Genomic DNA, 17,945 nt, shown 5'->3' with positions numbered 1-17,945 from the left:
ATGTTAAGGGCCAAAGTACTGGGGTAGGGAGACTGGAAATTTGGTATTTCTCTGTGACAGATGCAAAACAACGAGGTCTTTCCTTTCCCACAACCTTTGCTCATGCCGTGATTCCCTCCAGCACTTGCGAGGGGCAGGTTGCTATCTCAGACGAGTAGTAGGGTTTTTTTTTTCCCTTTTCATATTATAAAATACAAACAAATGACAGAAAAGGTCAGGTGGTGGGAGGTGGGAGGGGCTGAGCTGGCTCAGAGCTGTAGGGACCGTCGCTTTCTCCCAGAGATGTTACGGTGGTTGTAAGGTCGCATCTTCATTTCCACAAAAGGGATGGAGAACTCATGGCCTTTCCAATGGTACCAGTTAATCCCCTGGCAGGAGAGAGAGAAAGGCACAATGTGAAGAAAGAGCCTAACATGAAACTGGAGTGGAAGAGAAAAGAAACTATGTTGACCTCTGTAGAGAAGCCAGAAGAAACTTGTTGTAGCAGGAGCAAGAAACTCCTTTGCTGCTCTGGCTTGATGCTTTTTTCTCACTGTTCAAAGGCTCCTGATCAAATTTTACTAAAATATATTTTTTAAAAAATGTAATTCAGCAAGATGTCATGGTTAATGACCATGGCAGCCAGCATGAGGCATGAAGCACTAGCCCAAATGGCTTGAAGGTGGGTCCCTTTGCTCCAGCTTGTGTTGGGTCACCCCAGTGATGCTCCTGACCCTGGTGCACCAACCATACAGCTCCAGCCCTAGCTTGGGCTTGCTCTTGTGCTTGGTTGAGCTGCTAGAAGAAACGCTGAAGGCTTTCAGCCCAGCTCTGCACTTACCTGACTGTGCCGGGACTCTCCGTACTTGCCGTTGAGGTTGGTGCGGTGGCAGTTCTTATACCACCAGGCCCCTTTGTAGGACATGGCGCAGTTGGTCACAGCAACATCGTTGTCCCTATCCTTGGTGGAAAAGGGGCGGCCCTGGTGATAGGTGAGAGAGTCTCCTGTAGAAAGAGATGCTGTTAGTGGTGATGAAGCCTGAGTCATCTGGTCTTTTCACAAGGATATTGGTGTGTTTCAGTATATGTGGTAGCCTGTGGATCAACAGCTCAAGCAGCTGAAGGTCTGGGGATAATGTTAACTGGAATTGCTCACAGCTGGTTCAGCTGAGTCCTCTGCTGTCAGTTTAGGATCAGTACAGACCATAGCGAATCTTAGAGGCTGCTTGGGTTTGGCAGAACAAAAAAACCTATAAGGTTTTGAATCTAAATTTCAGTGTTTCAGAAATGAATTAAATCCTAGATTTGGCAATCCTTGCTTTCCTGAAGCCTGGCTCTGCTACACAACTCAGGAGGCTTTCAGCCTCCTCCCCTCCTGGTAGCTAAAAGGAACTTTTTCTCCCAGAAGAAGCAAAGCATTTGCCTCTTGAACCAAGATGCTTGGCCTTCTTTTCTCCCTTTTGGAAGGTGCGTCATGTCTTATTCCACTACAACCACCAACCTCACCTCCCCTCCTTACTAAGGAGCAAGAGAAAGGGCTGAAAGGAGAGCCAAAGTGAAATACGGTCATTTTTACAATCGAGTGGTGTACTTGCAGGAGACACTTTTAACGTGCTGCTTGACGGTCCATAAAAAAATACACAGTGGACCCAGGCTAGCTGCAGGGAGTCCAGCCCCTGAGAGCCTTGCTGGGAAACCTCTTGGCAGTTAACCACTTGGCAAGTCTTGGCTCTCTTTGCTCAAGGTGGAGCAGAAGCTCCGTGGTTGAACAGCTAGAAGAAGAGCTTGTGTGAGGAAAGGGAGGGAGTCATGCCTGCAGATTTGTTAGTGGCATTTTGGGCAATAGGTTAGGTGTGTCATGCCCTGGGACTTGAGGTCAGAGCAAGTGCTGTGTTGCACACAGCCAGGATCCCTCTCTTCTCTTCCAGTGGCAACTACCAGGTATTGTCTAAGAAAATTCCCGCATCTTAGGTATGTTGTGGGGTTCTGTGCTAAGTATGCTGCAGTGCAGTTTTGTGTGGGTCACAGAGGCTTGCGGTCACTGCGTGTGTCTGTTCCAGCTAGAGGGGCTGCAGCTGCACCTTGTTTTGTTCTCAGGGAAGAGACTGCCTGCCTCCATCACTCACTTTTTTCTCGTGGGCAAAGCTGAGCAAGCAGGTGTGACAGTGTCCTTGCAAAACTGGACTGTGTTTGGCCTCTGCATGAGCAAACAATGCAGAGGATTTCAGATTTTTCCATTGCTGTGGGAGGGCGATAAATACACCCTCCAGCATGGCATCAATAGCGAGCTGCGGTGATTGCCAAGTGAGATGACACCTCTGACGATTGACCTGGTTGTTTGAACAGCAATGCCTCTGATATTTAATATCTAATCCCCAATGGAAAATTCCCTGTGTCCTTAAGTGGGATATATCAGCCTGGTTTACATGATGGACTGCAGGAAGACAGAAAGGGCTTATGGGTTTGTGTCTTGCTGCTCCACACAAGGAATATTTGATATTGGGTTTTCATTCACAGTTTCAAGCCCACCAGTGTCAAAATTTCCCTACTGCTTGTGAGCAACGGGATTGCACCTGAAGTGCCGTTGTAGTCCCCGATTCGCAGCTTGTACAGGCTCCGGGAGTCACCGATGGAGAATTTGTCGTAGTAGGCGTATGCCGCTTCTTGGCCATCCCTCATGTCTATTCGCAACTCGTAGCGCCCTTGGGACGTGATCTTGTGGATGTTGTCCAAGCCTGGTGAGACAAGCAGCAAGACACCTGGTAAGACCTAGTGCCTGGATCTGCTCTGTCAGCAAACAAAGAAAAGCTCTAAGCAAATAAAACAGCTGTGGGAAATGAGAGTGAGCAGAGAAGCAGAAGAGAAACAGCACTTCTGGTTAAGTCGTTGTCTCTGCTGGCACTGGTGGGGTCTGAGTTCTCTGTCCCCACTCGAGCTCCATCTCCCTGTGGCTATGAGATGTGTGTTCAGGGCCTAGGTTCAGCTTTCCCTGTGCTGCTGAAGCTGGGGGTGTTCAGCTGTGGAGCCCCCGTGCTTTTCATGTTGCTGTTAAGCTTCCATGCAAGCCAGAGTGTGTTTACACTGCAGGACTTGCCTTGGCTCACGTTCAGGTTTTGGGGGAGCACACTCTATTTCAGAGCTGTTCTGGGCGTCCCACTCACCCCTTTCTTACTTTCTTCAGGTAACTGGCTTGCTGGCCAAGGTCAGGTGAGGTCCATGAACCACAGGTGACACAGATGCAACCTGTAGTCATCTGAAGGAAGGTGGTGGGCTTTGATACATGAAGAACCCCAATGTACCCCCATCTATCCTAGGAGGCACAAATTAGGGGGCTGCTGGCTTTCACAATGTGCTTTTATGTGGTGTACCTGTGAGTGACCTTCTAATGTGCAGGGTGGGGAATGAACAAGGGAAGGAAGGCTGTTCAAGAGAGTGTAGAGGAGTGGGGTGAAAGGCGAGGAGCCAACAGCTGGCATGGATGTGTGAGGAGCTGGAGTTTGATGCATCAGTGACAGACAACTGGATAAGGACTTACCTAGCCAAAACTCATCCTCCAAGTTTCCGAAGCCAACCCGATAATCTGCCCATTTCCGGAAGAAATCGGTCAGCCCGTTCTGCCGCCTCTGGAAGACCTATGGTGAGAGAATATCAGGGGGAAAATGGATATGGAGGAGAAGAGGGCCATGGGCTTTGAAGCACACAAAATAAAGACATCGTGCCTTTCAGGGGAGACAATTGCAACGTCCAGCAAGTTAATGTTGATTGCAGCCATGCAATTAGTTTCTTTGCAGATGGAGAAGCTTGAAGAGGTGTTAGATGATGTCCAAGACAAAGCAGTCTTAAAATAGGAAGGAATCAGCCTGCAAGCTTTCTTCTCTAACCGATGCATGGTGCATCTGGTTTTCTAGCATGCGAGTCTGCTTTTGGCTGACTCTTGCAGAGTGACATGGAGGGAAGTTTCCTGACTGAAACAACATCTGCGCTAGAAATTGGCATTCGAGGAAGCCCATTTTTGGTTTTGTTTCAACTATACATCTAGTAGGTTTTTGTGTAACGCATGTAAGTAAGTGTTTGACACTAGCAAAATCAAAGCACCAGATCATTATTTACTTAAGATGTCAGTCCATCTATGTCAAGACAGGCCTTGTTTGTGCAATTCAGAAGCCGAAAAAAGCATTTTCCTCTAAAATGCTTCTGTGTGGACTTGGTCGAGGTGATGCCTGATATCCTCCTACTGCAGGCAGTGTGAATCATTCCCCATGAAAGCTATTGGCCATTAATTTCATTTCTAGAACAATAAATCAGCTTCATTCTCAGATTTTGCTCTCCAGAAGCACCGCAAACATATCAAATAAATCAAAGGGCATTTCTCCAAGTGTAACTATTATTGCTGGAGCATGGGCCATTCCCTATGGTGTGGGAAATGAAGCGTGTGATATTAAGCCTGCTGTCGTTCCCGCGCAGCGTGGTGGCTTGGCTTTGCTGGTAGGACGAGGCTGAGCCACTTTGTGATGGGGACAACATGTAGGGTGACCACATGGCTACTCACAATCCAGCCGCCTCCATCTGTGGTCATGTCGCAGTAGACCTGCACCCGCTGGCTGAGGTCCCCGTTAATGGAGATGGTGTAGACACCGCTCAGTGTGTCTCCGTTCATGAGGTGCTGGGCGCAGTCCTGAGGGTTAGCAAAGACACGTCCACCTGAAATATTAAGAAAAGCACCCAGTATTTAAGCAGAGCAATACCTTTTCCATGTTCTTCAGGCCCCGTGGGTTATGATCCAGGAAATGTCTAACTTAGCTTCTGTGTCCTAAGTTATTTTGTTAGGCAGTGGGACTTCATGTCAACCAACAACATCAGAGGATTTAATGGGAAAAAAATGCTTGCATATATTAATTAATGTCCTGTATATCCTATATTAGAAAGGTACATGGTAACATCACTGTGAATGATGAGGGATAACGCTTCTTGGATCATCTTTCTGCACCATGTCTGAAACCCTGGGATTTAAGCTGTCACTGGCATATTTAGACAGCAGTGAAAATACTGGAACCTACTCTTATCTTGGGATTGCCAGCTCCAAGCAAGTTTTATGACTTTGCTGATTCTGGGGGGATTCTCTTGATGGATGTCCTTGGAAATGATGGTGGACTTATGCCAGACTGGTGGTCACCTGCAAACTGAGCAGGAATTAGGCTGTGCAAGATACTACTGATGGGCAGCATGGGCTGTGTGGCTGTATTGGGATGTCAGCTTTGGGTTCAATTTTTTCCTCATTTAGCTCGAAAGGGAGAAATACATATTTTTCTTTGTTGTCAGTACATGTAGGTGATGGAGTAAATGAGTGCAGAGCTGGCAATGTGGGTGTAGCTTTTGAGAGTGTCTCCGTTGTGCACTGAGGAGGTGTGAAGGATGCGCTGTGTGTGTCTGCCACAACTGTGTGATACCCTATAGGACCCAGGGTACAGGCTTCTGTCTATTATTTCCCGCTTGGGTGTATTCCCCCCACCCTTGCAACCTGAAGGCTCAGAGGTCATTACTCTGTCCAAATGTTCAAGGTCCTTTATTTTTTCCTGTCTCCGGGGTCCATAGCGGAAGGTCTGGTGAGACAATGTTTGCATTTTGTAGTATCCAACAATGAAAACTGCTTCAAAGACAAGCACTTCAGGCTCCCCTGAGCTCTGCAGAGATTACTTGTTTCTTAATTTATATTCATATCTTTAAGAGCCAAGGAGACCTTGAAAGACATTTCAAACCACTATAAATTATAAATACTGTATCTGTTTCTTCCTTTTGTCCCATCTGTATACAATTCCCCAAGAACTTTATGCAAACATGAAACAAAGAGTCCGAGCTATTAATATGTCAGAGGGAATGGAAGAACCCCGGCATGTGTACTGTGAGCAAAAGGAAGTAAACCCATTTAAATTAAGCCTGGGGTTTTTTCCCTTTTCTTTTTTTGTCTCTTTAAAGACAAGTCCTTGCTCTCTGCAAAGCGCCCTGATGTGCTGCCAGAATAAATTGAATCCCAGACCCTAGTTCTTCACTGAGGGATATTGCCCATGGACTGCATTGCCTCAATGTTTGTTCATGGATGCTTCTGTCTCATCGATATAGGGGGTAAGTGGGGAGAAACTGGTGTCTTGCTGGTGCTTATCTTCCTCTTAAAAGCAAATTAAACATGTGTCCAGCTGCTGCATCAGCTGGCAATGGTGTCTTGACTGCTGCCAAGGTCTGACATCTGTGTTGGAGATGGCGCTCTCCTTGCCTAATGAGGGTGGTTAGACTCTGCTGCTTCATCCTAGCTGAGAAGTCAGCCCTGTGCAGTTTCATCTCTGACACCTGAACAGCCTCAAAGATTACACGCATTTTTCCATCATCTGCCTGAATTGCATTGCATTTATGTGCCCATGTAAGAGGCAAAAATAACAGGAAAGCTTCATCCGCAGATGCATTAGAGAAGAGACTTTTCTTTTTGGGTTGACGTAAATAGTTTCTAATGTCTCTTAAAAGCAGGTGAAGGGATCTCTACATGTAACTGTCATGGGGAAGTTTGTCTGCAGCAGACTCAAAGAAGACTCTTCTAATTGAACTTGCAGCACAAAGGAGAGGAATTTTAGTGGACGTCATCTTCAAGCTTGTTAGTGCTTTTGAAGCCTAGAAGAATTGTCATTGAGTTCAGCACTCTGTTAAGTGCCCTGGCCTAGCAAGACTTTTCACAGGGGATGAGGAACGATACACTTTGCACGGTTTCTAATGTGAATGGTTGCAAAGGCAATGGTGACATTTTCCTGCCAGCTTCACTCTTGCAAGTGTAAACACTCTGTCTATGAGGGTTATGGTGGCTGTGGGTGCTCACGCTTTGAAACCATTCCTGTTGCTTTAATGGATTGTGACTTCTCTAGAATTAGAGGTAGGGAGAAATAATGCAGCTAGATAGATTGGTGGGACCACGGTCTTGCAGGCTTGCTGGCTCTGTTGACTGTGATTCCGCCGACGGTGATAGAGATGCAACTGCTTGATATTTCCACCCCTGCCCCACCGCTGGAAACATTCAAGATCAAGTTGGATGGGACTCTGAGGAACCTGAACTAGTTAAAGATGTCCCTGCTTACTGCAGCAGGCTTGGACTAGGCAGTCTTTAAAGGTCGCTTCCAATCAAAAATATTCTGTGATATTTGCTAGAGATCGGACCGTGTCTACAACAGGAGAGATCAGCTGGGGGTCTTCTTGCTCACTTCAAGAGTCTACCTGTTGATATGTGTTGTTGACTTCTGTGGGTGCTTTTCTTTCCTCTATTTATGCATTTGAGGAGGGGCAAGGGCAAGGCAAAGGGCCTGGTAGATGGTTCCTGGTCTGAAGCTCAAATCCCCTTGCCCTGGGCTGGGCCTTGTGATTGTGTTAAAGATTCTTCAGCCATTCACAGTTTGTAGCAAGGCAGCACTGTGGGTTGTGGCAATGAAAGTACCTCTCTCTGTCTCTGTGAATCATGGTGAAATGCAGCCTGGCGAGGGGAAGCCCGTAAAAGCAGTCTGTGTTACCAGCACGGCATGTAGTCCAAGCCTTGCCTGGCTGAGCGGATGTGGTGTGAGTCCTCACCTGTGGTGAAGCTAGTGGAGATGAAGCCGCTCCGCATGGCGTTCTGGGCAGCTTGGAGGTGCACAATGTACTCCGTGGTCTCAGAAAGCCCCTCCAGGCGAATCCATGTGTCGTCAGCATCCACAATCAGCTCCTGTATGTGAGTCCAAGAAGGAGACCAAAAACAACAGCAATAGGTGAGAAAAGCAATGGGGAGTCTAAAGAGCAAGTGAGGAGGGAAGGGAAGCCGCAAACTACCACAGACCTTGGTGCCTGACCAGGAGCATTGTATGGTTACTCGCGTTCCTGGACTAAGTCAGTGTGAGGTCAATGAATATATTTAACCTTTTGAGATGGTTTAGGTGGGAGAAAGCTGGTCTGGACACAGGAGATTTAAGTGTTTGCAGTCTGTGTGTGCTCTGTTTACTGACTCTCTTGGGGTCTGCATGCCCTCAGTATGGGCTGTGACTGACTACCCAAGCATCTCAAGGAGTAGAGCTGGCCAAACCTGGTTATCAGCCAGTTTTGACTCCATCAATTCCTGTCATGTTAATTTTTCTGGTTGTCAGCCAATGCCGCATGGCATTATATTGAACCCCTTCTGCAAAGCTGTTACCCTCTTTCTGCTGCAAGCAAGTCACACTAGTAAAGGAAATGAGACTACTTGTGGCGATATATTTCTGATAGCATTTGTAGCTGCTCTTCCAGACAGGCAGATATGGACACACTCATTAAATAATCAAATATATTGTATTGCGGGATTAATTAGCTGTCTGTATCTATGTTCCTCTTTGCAACAAGGGAAAATGGTGTTTTCAGCATCTCTGTTCATGGGATACTTTTCTCCTGCCTCAGCTTGCTTGCATTTCACAAGTTATGAATTTCCCCTGCTCCTCCAAACTTTCCAGGTGTGCTCTCTTTGCCCAGACCTGCCAGTGTGCATAAAGAGTTTGCCCTAGGCAATCTTCTCCTGCTTTTTTCCAATTGTTTATCCAAGGTATTGCTTATGCAGAAAGTAGCATCTGCCCTCCTGGTCTCTCCCTGATCTAACAAGCATTCTTCTTTTCCTTTGTTGGGCTTATCCTGCGCATTTCTCCATGGTCATGTTATTCCCTGACTTAAGGAGCCTCTTTCCTTGTGAGGACTCACTCACCTTCCGGCTGCCGTCGGTGGATCTGTAGGTCATGATGTAGTTCTCAATCTCTCCCACAGGAGGCACCCAGGAGAGCAGGGCACTCCGTCGCGTGACTTCGCTGGCGGTCAGATTTGTTGGAGGATCCAAAACTGCAAGGGTGGAATAGGGACCCAGGGAAGTGCAAGTTCTCACACACTTCTCACCCAGCCTCGCTTCCCAGCTCAGTGCACTGGGATTCAACCTTGCAACCCTGAGCTACAACCCAATCTTCACCCTTAGTTTCCAGAACTCATCACCCATCCCCAGCCTTTAACAGAGCTCTGCAAACCCTCCTCTACCTGTGTGCTCTCTGAAGGGTAATGCCTCTGAAATTAATGAGTTATGGGGTTTATCAAGCTTCTTGTAAGCAGAATGGGTTGTAGTACTCTTCTGGGCTATGGCCTTGAAAGACCTGGTCAAGGGTCTTCTTAGTAAACCACATCCAGGGGAAATCAAAGAAAAGGGGTGGATGGATGTTGAAGGACTAAAAATGAGGACTGATGCTTGTTGTGGTTAAAATTCTGTTCTTGTTCTTGTGTTGTGCCCAGCACTGGTATTTGGGTGTCTTTTTTGGCACATGGCTACTTCTGCACCCACGTGTATGTGACAAGAGCTGTGGCTCAGCCTTGCTGGCTAGTTTTCCTGGGGTGGATGCATGGCTAAGGGCGCGTAACAGGCAGCGGAGGAAGTGTCTGTACATACGAGTTGTGAAGTTGGTGCTGATGGTCTGGCTAGTGAGAGGCCCATTGGTGGCGTACATAGAGACTGTGTAGGTGGTGCTGGGCAGGAGGTTGGTTAGCTGGTACTCCTGGTTGACTCCGTCCACGAGAATTGTTTCTCCTTCAGCTGTAAGCCAAAAGAGGTCAGACAGGGTAGGTGTTCAAGGTGGTTCTCCAAAGCGTGTCTATGAAAAAAAGCACTTAATTGCTGAAACCCCATGAGCTACTGTGCAGCAGCTGAGCTGTAGTGGTGGTGTTTGGTCTGAATGATGGTCTTGTTTTCCCCACAGTTCCTATATTTGCCCAATAATTTCTTTCCCTGTTTCTCTGGGATGGGTACTGGCTTGCCTCTGGGATGCTGCTGGTGGACCAATTAGCAAAATGGGAGGTATCCCAGTCCCCTCCTGTGTGGGCTGCTGTGCTCTGAGACTTGGTGGGAGGCGATGGAAAACATGTGCCATGGGGTCTGCATGGGAGGAGCTGGTGTCTAGGGATGGGGTACCATGCCACTCACCAGCTGCTACTCTCCCAAAGCAAGGGCTCCTTCCCTGCTCCCTCCATGGAGGGCACCTGCTGAGCCAGGAGCTTTGGGATGGACGAGAGCTGAAGTGAGCTGAAACAGAGCATCAGCGTACCTGAACGGCGAGTGAGGACAAGGACGTAGCTCTCCACCTCCGACAGCGGTGGGTTCCACTGCAGCAGCACCTCGGTGGGGGTAATGTTGGTGGCTGTGACCCCTAAGGGGGCCTCCATGGCTGCATGGGGGACAGATTCAGAGAGTCAGAGGCACTGAGAGACTGGGGTATGCGCTGTAAGGGCTTCTTGTGGTCCCCTTGCTCACGGTCCTACCTTGCTACCCAGACACATGTGTCTGTAGAGGAGTTATCGCTGTTCTAGCTGGAGAGCAGAGATATCACAGCTCGTGCTATTCTACTACTTGGGCTGCTCTTCCACTGTTTTGCTGATACACAGCCTGGGATGTTAGGTTGATATTTTTTTTTGCTTTTTAGATTTTGAGGTGTCTGGGGATAGCAGAGGGTTTTAATCTTGCAGCAGATGCTGTTTGTGTCAGGGCTTCCCCCAGGGATTATTTCTGGAAGTCTGTACTCCCTTTAGGAAAGGTTGTCATGGTTGCCCAACATCACATCTCTGGCTTCTCTGTGCCAGTACACAGATTTATCACTCCCTCCCATGATTACCCATGCATATTTAGGGAAAACCTTGCTTAGACATACTTTAAAAGTCCACATTGGGCCCTTGTGAGCCTCACTTATCATCTTGAGCTTGCGTGAGGCTGGCCTGAGGTCCAGCTTGCTCTCAGCTGTCTCACTGCTAGTGCAAGCAGGGGCTGCCAACCCTGCCTGGGGCTGGACCTGGCACTCTTTGATTGCTGTCTGCCCACTAGGAACCCCTTCCCACCTGTGTACATGGTGATGGAGGCCACCTCGCTCTCATCCCGGCCCCGCACGCTCTTCACCTCGATCTCATACTTGGTGGCAGGCTGGAGGTGTCGCAGGGCATGCTCGGTGGCATCGCTGGCAATGGCGGTGCTGTCTGTTCTCCCTGTGGGGATGGAGCCAAGAGTTTTGGCATTGCTGCCAGCCCTGCCCCTGGGGTACAGGAGGTGCTTGGGAGGTGAAGGCAATACTACAAGCCCCTTCCAGGGCTGATACTGGTGGTAACTGGGTTTTGTGCCTGCAGGTGCATGCCTGCATGCTCTGCGCTCTGCTGGCCTGACTTTTTCAACATCTTAGGTATAACTGGGGCCAAGGGACATGAGCCAGGGGAAGCAGGAGGTGGGATTTCAGGATCGGGCCCCAAATTAACCATCCCTTGGGAGAGCACACTGCAGGGAGTCACTCCCTGTGCCTTTCTGTGCTGAGCTGGCCCTTGACTGCAGTGGTCCCTTCCCATCCTCATCCCAGACGCCCCATCCTCTGTCCCCACACCCTCTTGGTCCGTCACAGCGTTGCCCAGGGCGCTGGGATGCTGTTTGGGGTGAAGATGACCTTATGGCTTGCTTGTGCTGGTGGATGGAGGGAGGGTTGGCAACTGTGAGCTTGGGGCATGAGCAAGAGTCGTCTGACTCGTTACCTTCAGCAGCGCGGTAGGATATTCTATAGTGGTCGAAGGCAGCTATGGGAGGGCTCCAGTAGACCACCATGGACTCCTGGGTGACGTTGCCCACCCTGAGGTCCTTTGGTGCATCGATCCCTGGTAAGATGGAACAGAAAGCAAAGCTGTGGGAGGCAGGTCTACTCCCTGTCCCACTGCCCGCCCTCCCGACAGGGTCCCATGCCTGGCAGAGTGGCATCCTGTGGTACCTGTCGTGATGGAGCCCACAACAGGCTCAGAGCTGATGGCACCATGCATGGCCACCAGTGACACCAGGTACTCGGTGGATGGCTGCAAGCCCGTCAGGCTGGCGTGCCTGCGGGTGCCGTCAAGTGTGACCTGCTGTGTCTCCTCCTCATCCCGGGGGCTGTAGGTGAGAATGAGGCGGTCTGCTGGAGGGGATGGGTCGCTCCATGTGACATTCACACTGGATGATGTCAGCTGGGAGAAGTGGAGCTGAGTAATGGGCCGCACCCCTGCAAGATTGGAGAGGGGAGATGCAACCCCAACCGTCTGCAGATCCTGGCCTCCACGTTGATCCCAGCGCTTGTGTGGGAAATGCCCAAGAGGTAGCAAAGCTAGAGCTCTGGGCTCTCCGTTGATGTGAAACTGCGCTGTGATCAAGAGGCAGAACAGGGAGGTTCCTCAAGGCTTCATTTCTCCTTATGACACACAGGCTGCTCTGACCACAGAGGACACCACGTCTGTTTCCCCACCCTGCCTTGTTCTTACGGGAGCCTCCAGTCAAGCAAGTGTGCTCACTGCTGCTGGTGAAGGGGACAGTGCCCCCCCACTGGTAGGGCCATCATTCTTCTGAGGTCAAAGGACCTGCTCCCTTGTGGACGCATTGATCCCAGCTCTCATCCCCATCACTACCTCAACAGTTTCATTGCTGAAATAGTGAGGAGAGGTGGTGGGCTGGCGAAGGTGCCAACATGGGGTGGTGGTCCGTGCCCTTGGCCCCATCCTAACTTGTCTTTCTCTACCTGTGAAGGCATCCACGGTGGCCTCCAGGCTCTGCTGGCGTCCCCTCTCAGCGATGATGGAGATGGTGTACTCTGTCCCAGGCTCCAGCTCTGAGAGGGTGAGCTGTGACTCGTCCCGGGGCACTGTCACTTCGGAGGCCATCCCTGAGGCAGGGGTGAAGGTGATGCGGTAGTGGTCGATGGGACCCATGGCTTTAGTCCAGGCCAGTGAGATAGATGTCTCTGTGGAGGCTGTCACCAGGAGGTCCCGGGGGCTGTCAAGCTCTGTGGGAGAGGGTTGGTGCAGACCTTTGTCCCCATGCACAAACTTTTCCATGGGGGCATGTGAGCCACAGAAGCCAGCTGCGCTCGGAGCATGCAGCGGGGACAAACTCACCGGTCCTGGCGTTCATGGTGGCCGGCACACTCTGCTGGCTGTCCATCACGGCCGAAATCCCGATGCCATACTCTGTGCCGGGCACTAGATCTGCCAGGATGTGCAAAGGACATGAAAGGGTGTGAGAGCAGTGCCTGGCTGGGTGGCCTTGGGGTGTGTCCCCCACCACCTCCCAGGGATGGAGGAGCGCTTCCTGAGCATCCCTGGGGTGAGCGGCCCTCACATGGGTCAGTGGTTCCTCTGTGCGTTGCAGGAAGGCTGAGCCTTTTTAAAAAAGCCCTTTGGACCAGGAATTTTGGATCAGTCTAGCTCAGAAATAAGCAAATTTTAAAAGTTGTTGCTAAGGTCTGCTGTAATTGCTGGCATAGAGATAGAAATTGTGCATGTGTGTGAGCTGAGATGGGAATGATAAAGCAGCTATATTTGTTTCCAAAGTGATTTGACATCAAATGCTGTCACAGGGCTGGTGTCTTAAAGAGAAATAAATTATGCAGAGAAAATCAAATGCACATTAATTAGGCGAGGCACAGCCTTTCTGGGGGCTGAATCAAGTGCTGCTCCTTGGGGTGGACATATCATGTGGTGCTTCTTTCAAGGGACATGGACATCGGACTCATCCAGCTCCTTTCCTGTGCACCTCTTGCTGGTCTCTGTGGGACATCTGCCTCTACCTGTCCCTTCTGCTTGGCTGCTGGTGGCTTTATTCCTGTCCTCTCAGTGCTTCATTGTCTTTCCCATGGGGTTAGAGAAAAGGATTTAGAGGGTTAGAAAAACTCTCCAGCCTTGCTTCACCCTGCCTTGACCGGCAGCAGCGTTGCCTGAAGCCACCAAAACCTTCCCTGAGAGGCTGGAAGGGAGGGACTCCCCCATCCCTTGCACCTCTTCTCTTCCCATGATTCAATCTTGATGCTGAAGGGGAGATGGACCCCCTTTGCCCCTGCTCAGTAAGTGTCAAAAGTATCTTGGAAAGGAAGAGAAGAGACAGGGAGAAAGGAAGAAATGAGCAGGAGCATATAAGATGATAGTTTTTCTCAGCCACCACTTCTGTTTAGAGCAAAATTATGGATATTTCTGTGCAAATGCTGATTTTGAAGAGAGACATATGGGGCAGGGCAAGGCTTGCTGTATTTTTAAGCTTAAATCTTTGATAAGCTCTACTCAGCACCATTACTCACTGCTTTTCCTGCAGGCAGATAAATGCAGCTGAAGGTATCGCTGGTTGCTTTCACGCTGTGGATCCAACCAGATCCCAGGTGGCTGGAAACCCACCCCAATGGGCTTTGCAGCACATGCAACAAGGGTTTGGAGGACATGCATGATGGAACTACGGGCTATGCTCATGTGCCATCCACACTGTGGCTATCCTGGCTTTTTTTTTTGCCAGCAGAATGATTTTTTGGGTTATTTTTCTGCTATGATTAGATTTCTTTTTTTAAACTGTTTGTTTTATTACATAGTACCCTGGGAACTAGAAGCAATGCACTTAAGTGATGATGGAGGCACTATAGAAAAGTCATTCACTACTATTGATTTAATCCTCTGCATCTCTGGAGCTTGCTCCAGGGGGGTTTCTTGTAGCCCTGCCCAAGTCTGGCAGAGACTTGGCAGCTTTTTTTTTATTTTTATTGAGAGGAACAAGAGCCTTCAGGCTGACACATCCTCCGAGGCAAACTCAGGCTCTGCCATGGGTATCATTCCGACTTTCATCACTGGGGTTACTACCCTACTAGGTGTACTAGGGGTATCCCTACAGGGTTGCTAACCCTGGGGGTTACTACTACTACACTGGGGTTACTACCTCTGCCCTAGGGAGGGCTATCTGGCCTGTTTTTAATGCTCCTCCTCCCCTAGAAAGGTAGTAAATGTCCTAGAGGAAAGCTAGCAGGTGACCGGCACTGGGTCTCCCATCTCATCCCAATTCTCCGTGCGTGTCCTCATCACAAATGCAGCAGAGACTACCCATAACATTTTTCTTTTTTCCACATACCACATTTTTCAAGCTAACTGCTCTAATTGCTTTCCTGCCCTCCAGCCTTTCTCGTGACTTGGTGCCGCTGTGCCTTTGACTTTGCATTCAACTTTCCCACTGAAATGACTCCTGTAGTTCCATATGGCAGAGGTGTCTGAACCCTTTTCTTGCTGGAGAGGTCCCAGGAGGGTGAAGAGAGTCAACATGGAGGAACCTGGTGTCCTGCCATACTGAAGAGCTTCAAGCTGAATGAGTGATATTTTTTGTATGTGTGTAAATGAGTCTTTGCTCAAAAAAAATGCATCAGAGTTGCAAAGCCAGCCACTAAGCAGTGTTAGTTGGAAAAAAAAAAAGGAAACCAAGTCTCATGCAGTGCTTCACCGTGTTGCTGCAAAAAGGTGCTTGGGACTTTCCTGGCAGCGGAAGGTGGGTGGTGTTTGCAGCCCCCAGTGACACCTCCTGTGCTGGCCTGAATAATGTACAACTTGAAGGATTCGCTCAAAAATAGCATCCCTGGATTTGAGTCTGCTTTGCGCCTGATTTGGAAAAAGGAGATGAACTCAGGCAGCCTGGCTCTCCATCACTGCCTACGGGACACAGGCGCCTCTGGTTCTTTGCCAGGAGGAAAAAAATAGAAATAATATTTTCCTCTAGATCAGCCTAAAAATGTTTCCTTTCCTCATTCCTTGCCAGCTCTGTTTGGCACCTGCACAGACCCTTGCTGGAGGGGAATTGCTCTGAGGGACATTGCTTAATTCATGGATAGCAGCACCCAAATCTAGACCCACAGAGGAGAAAAAGACCTTCAGTCCAAGGAGAACCTTCTTTCCAATAACTAATAAACTCAAAACCAGCCTCAAATACATGTCAGCCTAAAGGCAAATGAGCATCGGTGATGATTTGGGCTCTACGTTGCCTTAACTTCTTGAGAGGAGGAGGAGGAGGGGGAGGAAAGGCGCATGGATGCGTGCATACCTGCCAGGGTGGCCCGGGTGGTGGGACCGGTGTCGCGGGGCACCAGGACTTCATGGTAGTGCTCCCCAGCCAGGGTGCTGTAGACCACCCTGTAGCTCTGCGCCTCAGCCTCACTGTTGTCCCAGGCAAGCTCAAGACTGGCAGGTGTCCGCGAGCCCACCCGCAGGTTCTTGGGGGCATCGATCTCTGCGCAACATAAGGGAGAGAGGCACCGTCTCACCACCGGGCACCGGGAATGCGTCCCCGTAACCTTAGCGTGGTGAAAACGGCAGCAGAGGGGTACCCGGGTATGCTGCCCGTGAGGTCCCACGGGTGGTCCCTCCTCCCCAGGGCACATCCCCGTAAAAAGGGCTGGAAGGTCTGGAACGTCTGTTCTCACCTCACAGACCGGGAGGTGCCACCCACGAGACCAACGCAAGTACTGGGTCATTCACAGCATCCCTGGGTAAGTCGCTTTGAGAGCTAATTGTATGTTATTTGAAAAAGAAAAGTATTTTCCCCTGTATTAGAGGAGGGGAAACTGAGGCGTCATGTGTAAGAGAAATACGACTCTGTAGCAGAACTGCACTGGCCTGAACTGTTTTTAGAAGAAACTTGAGTGTCTTTACAGGCTCGTTCACTCTCAGATGCTACTGAAGGTTTTATTTGTTAGCGCTGCTGAGGCTGTGCATGGAATCTGCTCTGGTTTGCATGATAAACTTGGTCAGTGAGGGGCTGGTGCTGGGCACCAGCAAATGGAGGGTAATTACTGCTTCTTTGTGGATCCGAGTTTAGGAATGGGATTTTTTTATGCTGCTTTTTAGAAATAAAGCAAGGAAGGCCAACGTAGCAAATCAGCCGAGGTGAACATCTCGACCAAAATATTTATCTATAGAGATATATACACACATAATTCACACTCCACAGTTATTATAGTAGGAATCTAGTGCCCACCAGTAACGTACGTGACAAGTAATTTCTATACCGTAAACACACACTCTACCTCCTCCTTTATGGCGCAGTAAATTAAACCTGTTAGCTATCTGCAGGTTTAACATTAATTAAAGTTTTACTGACCAGTTAGGGTATTCAAAGAAGATATAAAATGAGATAACCATGTTTCTGACTGGGCTACTTTCAGCTGCTTGACTGCTGGTTCCTCGGGCAAGGCATCTGCCTTGGCTCTGAACACTGAAAGGGAGGTGACATTGCCTCAAATTCAGGCCTGTGCTTGCTGCTTTGGTGCTTTTGAGAATTATGTGTTGATCTATGAGTGCTGTTAAGGGTGTAAAGTGCTGGGTTTTAAAGTTTTAGCTATGGGCTCAAGCTAAGCTGCGGGTCTGAATGGGTGCTGGAGCTGCTGGGGACGTGTGTCCCAGGCAGCAGCAGGTTCAGCCTTGATGCTGCAGCAGGACATGGCCAAAGTGAAGTTTGCTTGGGGGTTGCCATCTGAATGTGGTGATTTGAATCATCTGCCTGACTGCTGGCATCTGGGATCACCTGGACTTCCCTGAGGAACGGATGTGAGCATCCCTGGGGAGGCACAGGACATGAAGAAGAGCTGTTGCACTGGAGGTTTAGGGATGTAGGTGCTGGTGGAGGGGAGTGGGCCAGAAGGTTGGGTTTTGGATGTTTTAGGATAAGCTGAGTCGTTAGTTCTGCCTTGCACTGGATGCAAGGCACCTGCATTCAGGCATCTCCATTCAGACCTGTGTCTTAACCACCGCGATTTCATTGTGCTGCTTCCTCCCTCGTGATGGGGGAGAAACCAGGTACCACTAAATCCCAGATGGAAAAAACCTGCCTCGATTCAGCTCTGCATATGCAAACCCCTGAACTCATTGCAGGACAGCCCATTTGCAGATGGCAACAGACTGTCTGCCTGTGCTGGCTGGAGACTTAAAAATTCACACCGGTTCTCCTAGCGAAACCAGCTAACTACCTGTGGTGAACTGGGCGAGGGCTGGCCGGCTCTCGTTGGCACCCCGGAGGGCACTGACAGCGAGGTGGTAGCGGGCGCCGGGGCGCAGGGCCTGCAGGGAGTACTGGCTGAGGGGGGGCTGCAGGCGGAAGGTCGTCCTCCCGCCCTCCCCCT

The 17,945-nt window shown here is 49.6% G+C and overlaps 1 protein-coding gene across 1 annotated transcript in view; it reads right to left on the bottom strand.

Annotated features, from left to right (window-relative positions):
- Window positions 1-211: 211 nt before the first annotated feature.
- LOC104273229 (tenascin-R-like) overlaps window positions 212-17,945 on the bottom strand; it is a gene marked incomplete at its 5' end in the record, with an annotated part of 20,857 nt that continues 3,123 nt past the window's right edge. The window contains 16 exon segments of the mRNA XM_009868487.1: window positions 212-368; window positions 821-984; window positions 2,553-2,714; window positions 3,515-3,611; window positions 4,529-4,680; window positions 7,579-7,711; window positions 8,711-8,841; window positions 9,434-9,577; window positions 10,086-10,205; window positions 10,870-11,013; window positions 11,545-11,664; window positions 11,775-12,041; window positions 12,552-12,815; window positions 12,928-13,017; window positions 15,872-16,057; window positions 17,793-17,945. The exon segment at window positions 17,793-17,945 is cut by the window's right edge and continues 14 nt beyond it. Of these exon segments, the coding sequence (XP_009866789.1) occupies window positions 249-368; window positions 821-984; window positions 2,553-2,714; window positions 3,515-3,611; window positions 4,529-4,680; window positions 7,579-7,711; window positions 8,711-8,841; window positions 9,434-9,577; window positions 10,086-10,205; window positions 10,870-11,013; window positions 11,545-11,664; window positions 11,775-12,041; window positions 12,552-12,815; window positions 12,928-13,017; window positions 15,872-16,057; window positions 17,793-17,945 (2,447 nt within the window).

The sequence above is a fragment of the Apaloderma vittatum genome, unplaced genomic scaffold (assembly GCF_000703405.1).
Source record: "Apaloderma vittatum isolate BGI_N311 unplaced genomic scaffold, ASM70340v1 scaffold44210, whole genome shotgun sequence".
NCBI classification, from domain to species: Eukaryota; Metazoa; Chordata; class Aves; order Trogoniformes; family Trogonidae; genus Apaloderma; species Apaloderma vittatum.
Note: the sequence above shows the minus strand (reverse complement) of the source record. Positions and strands in the feature narration are given on the sequence as shown.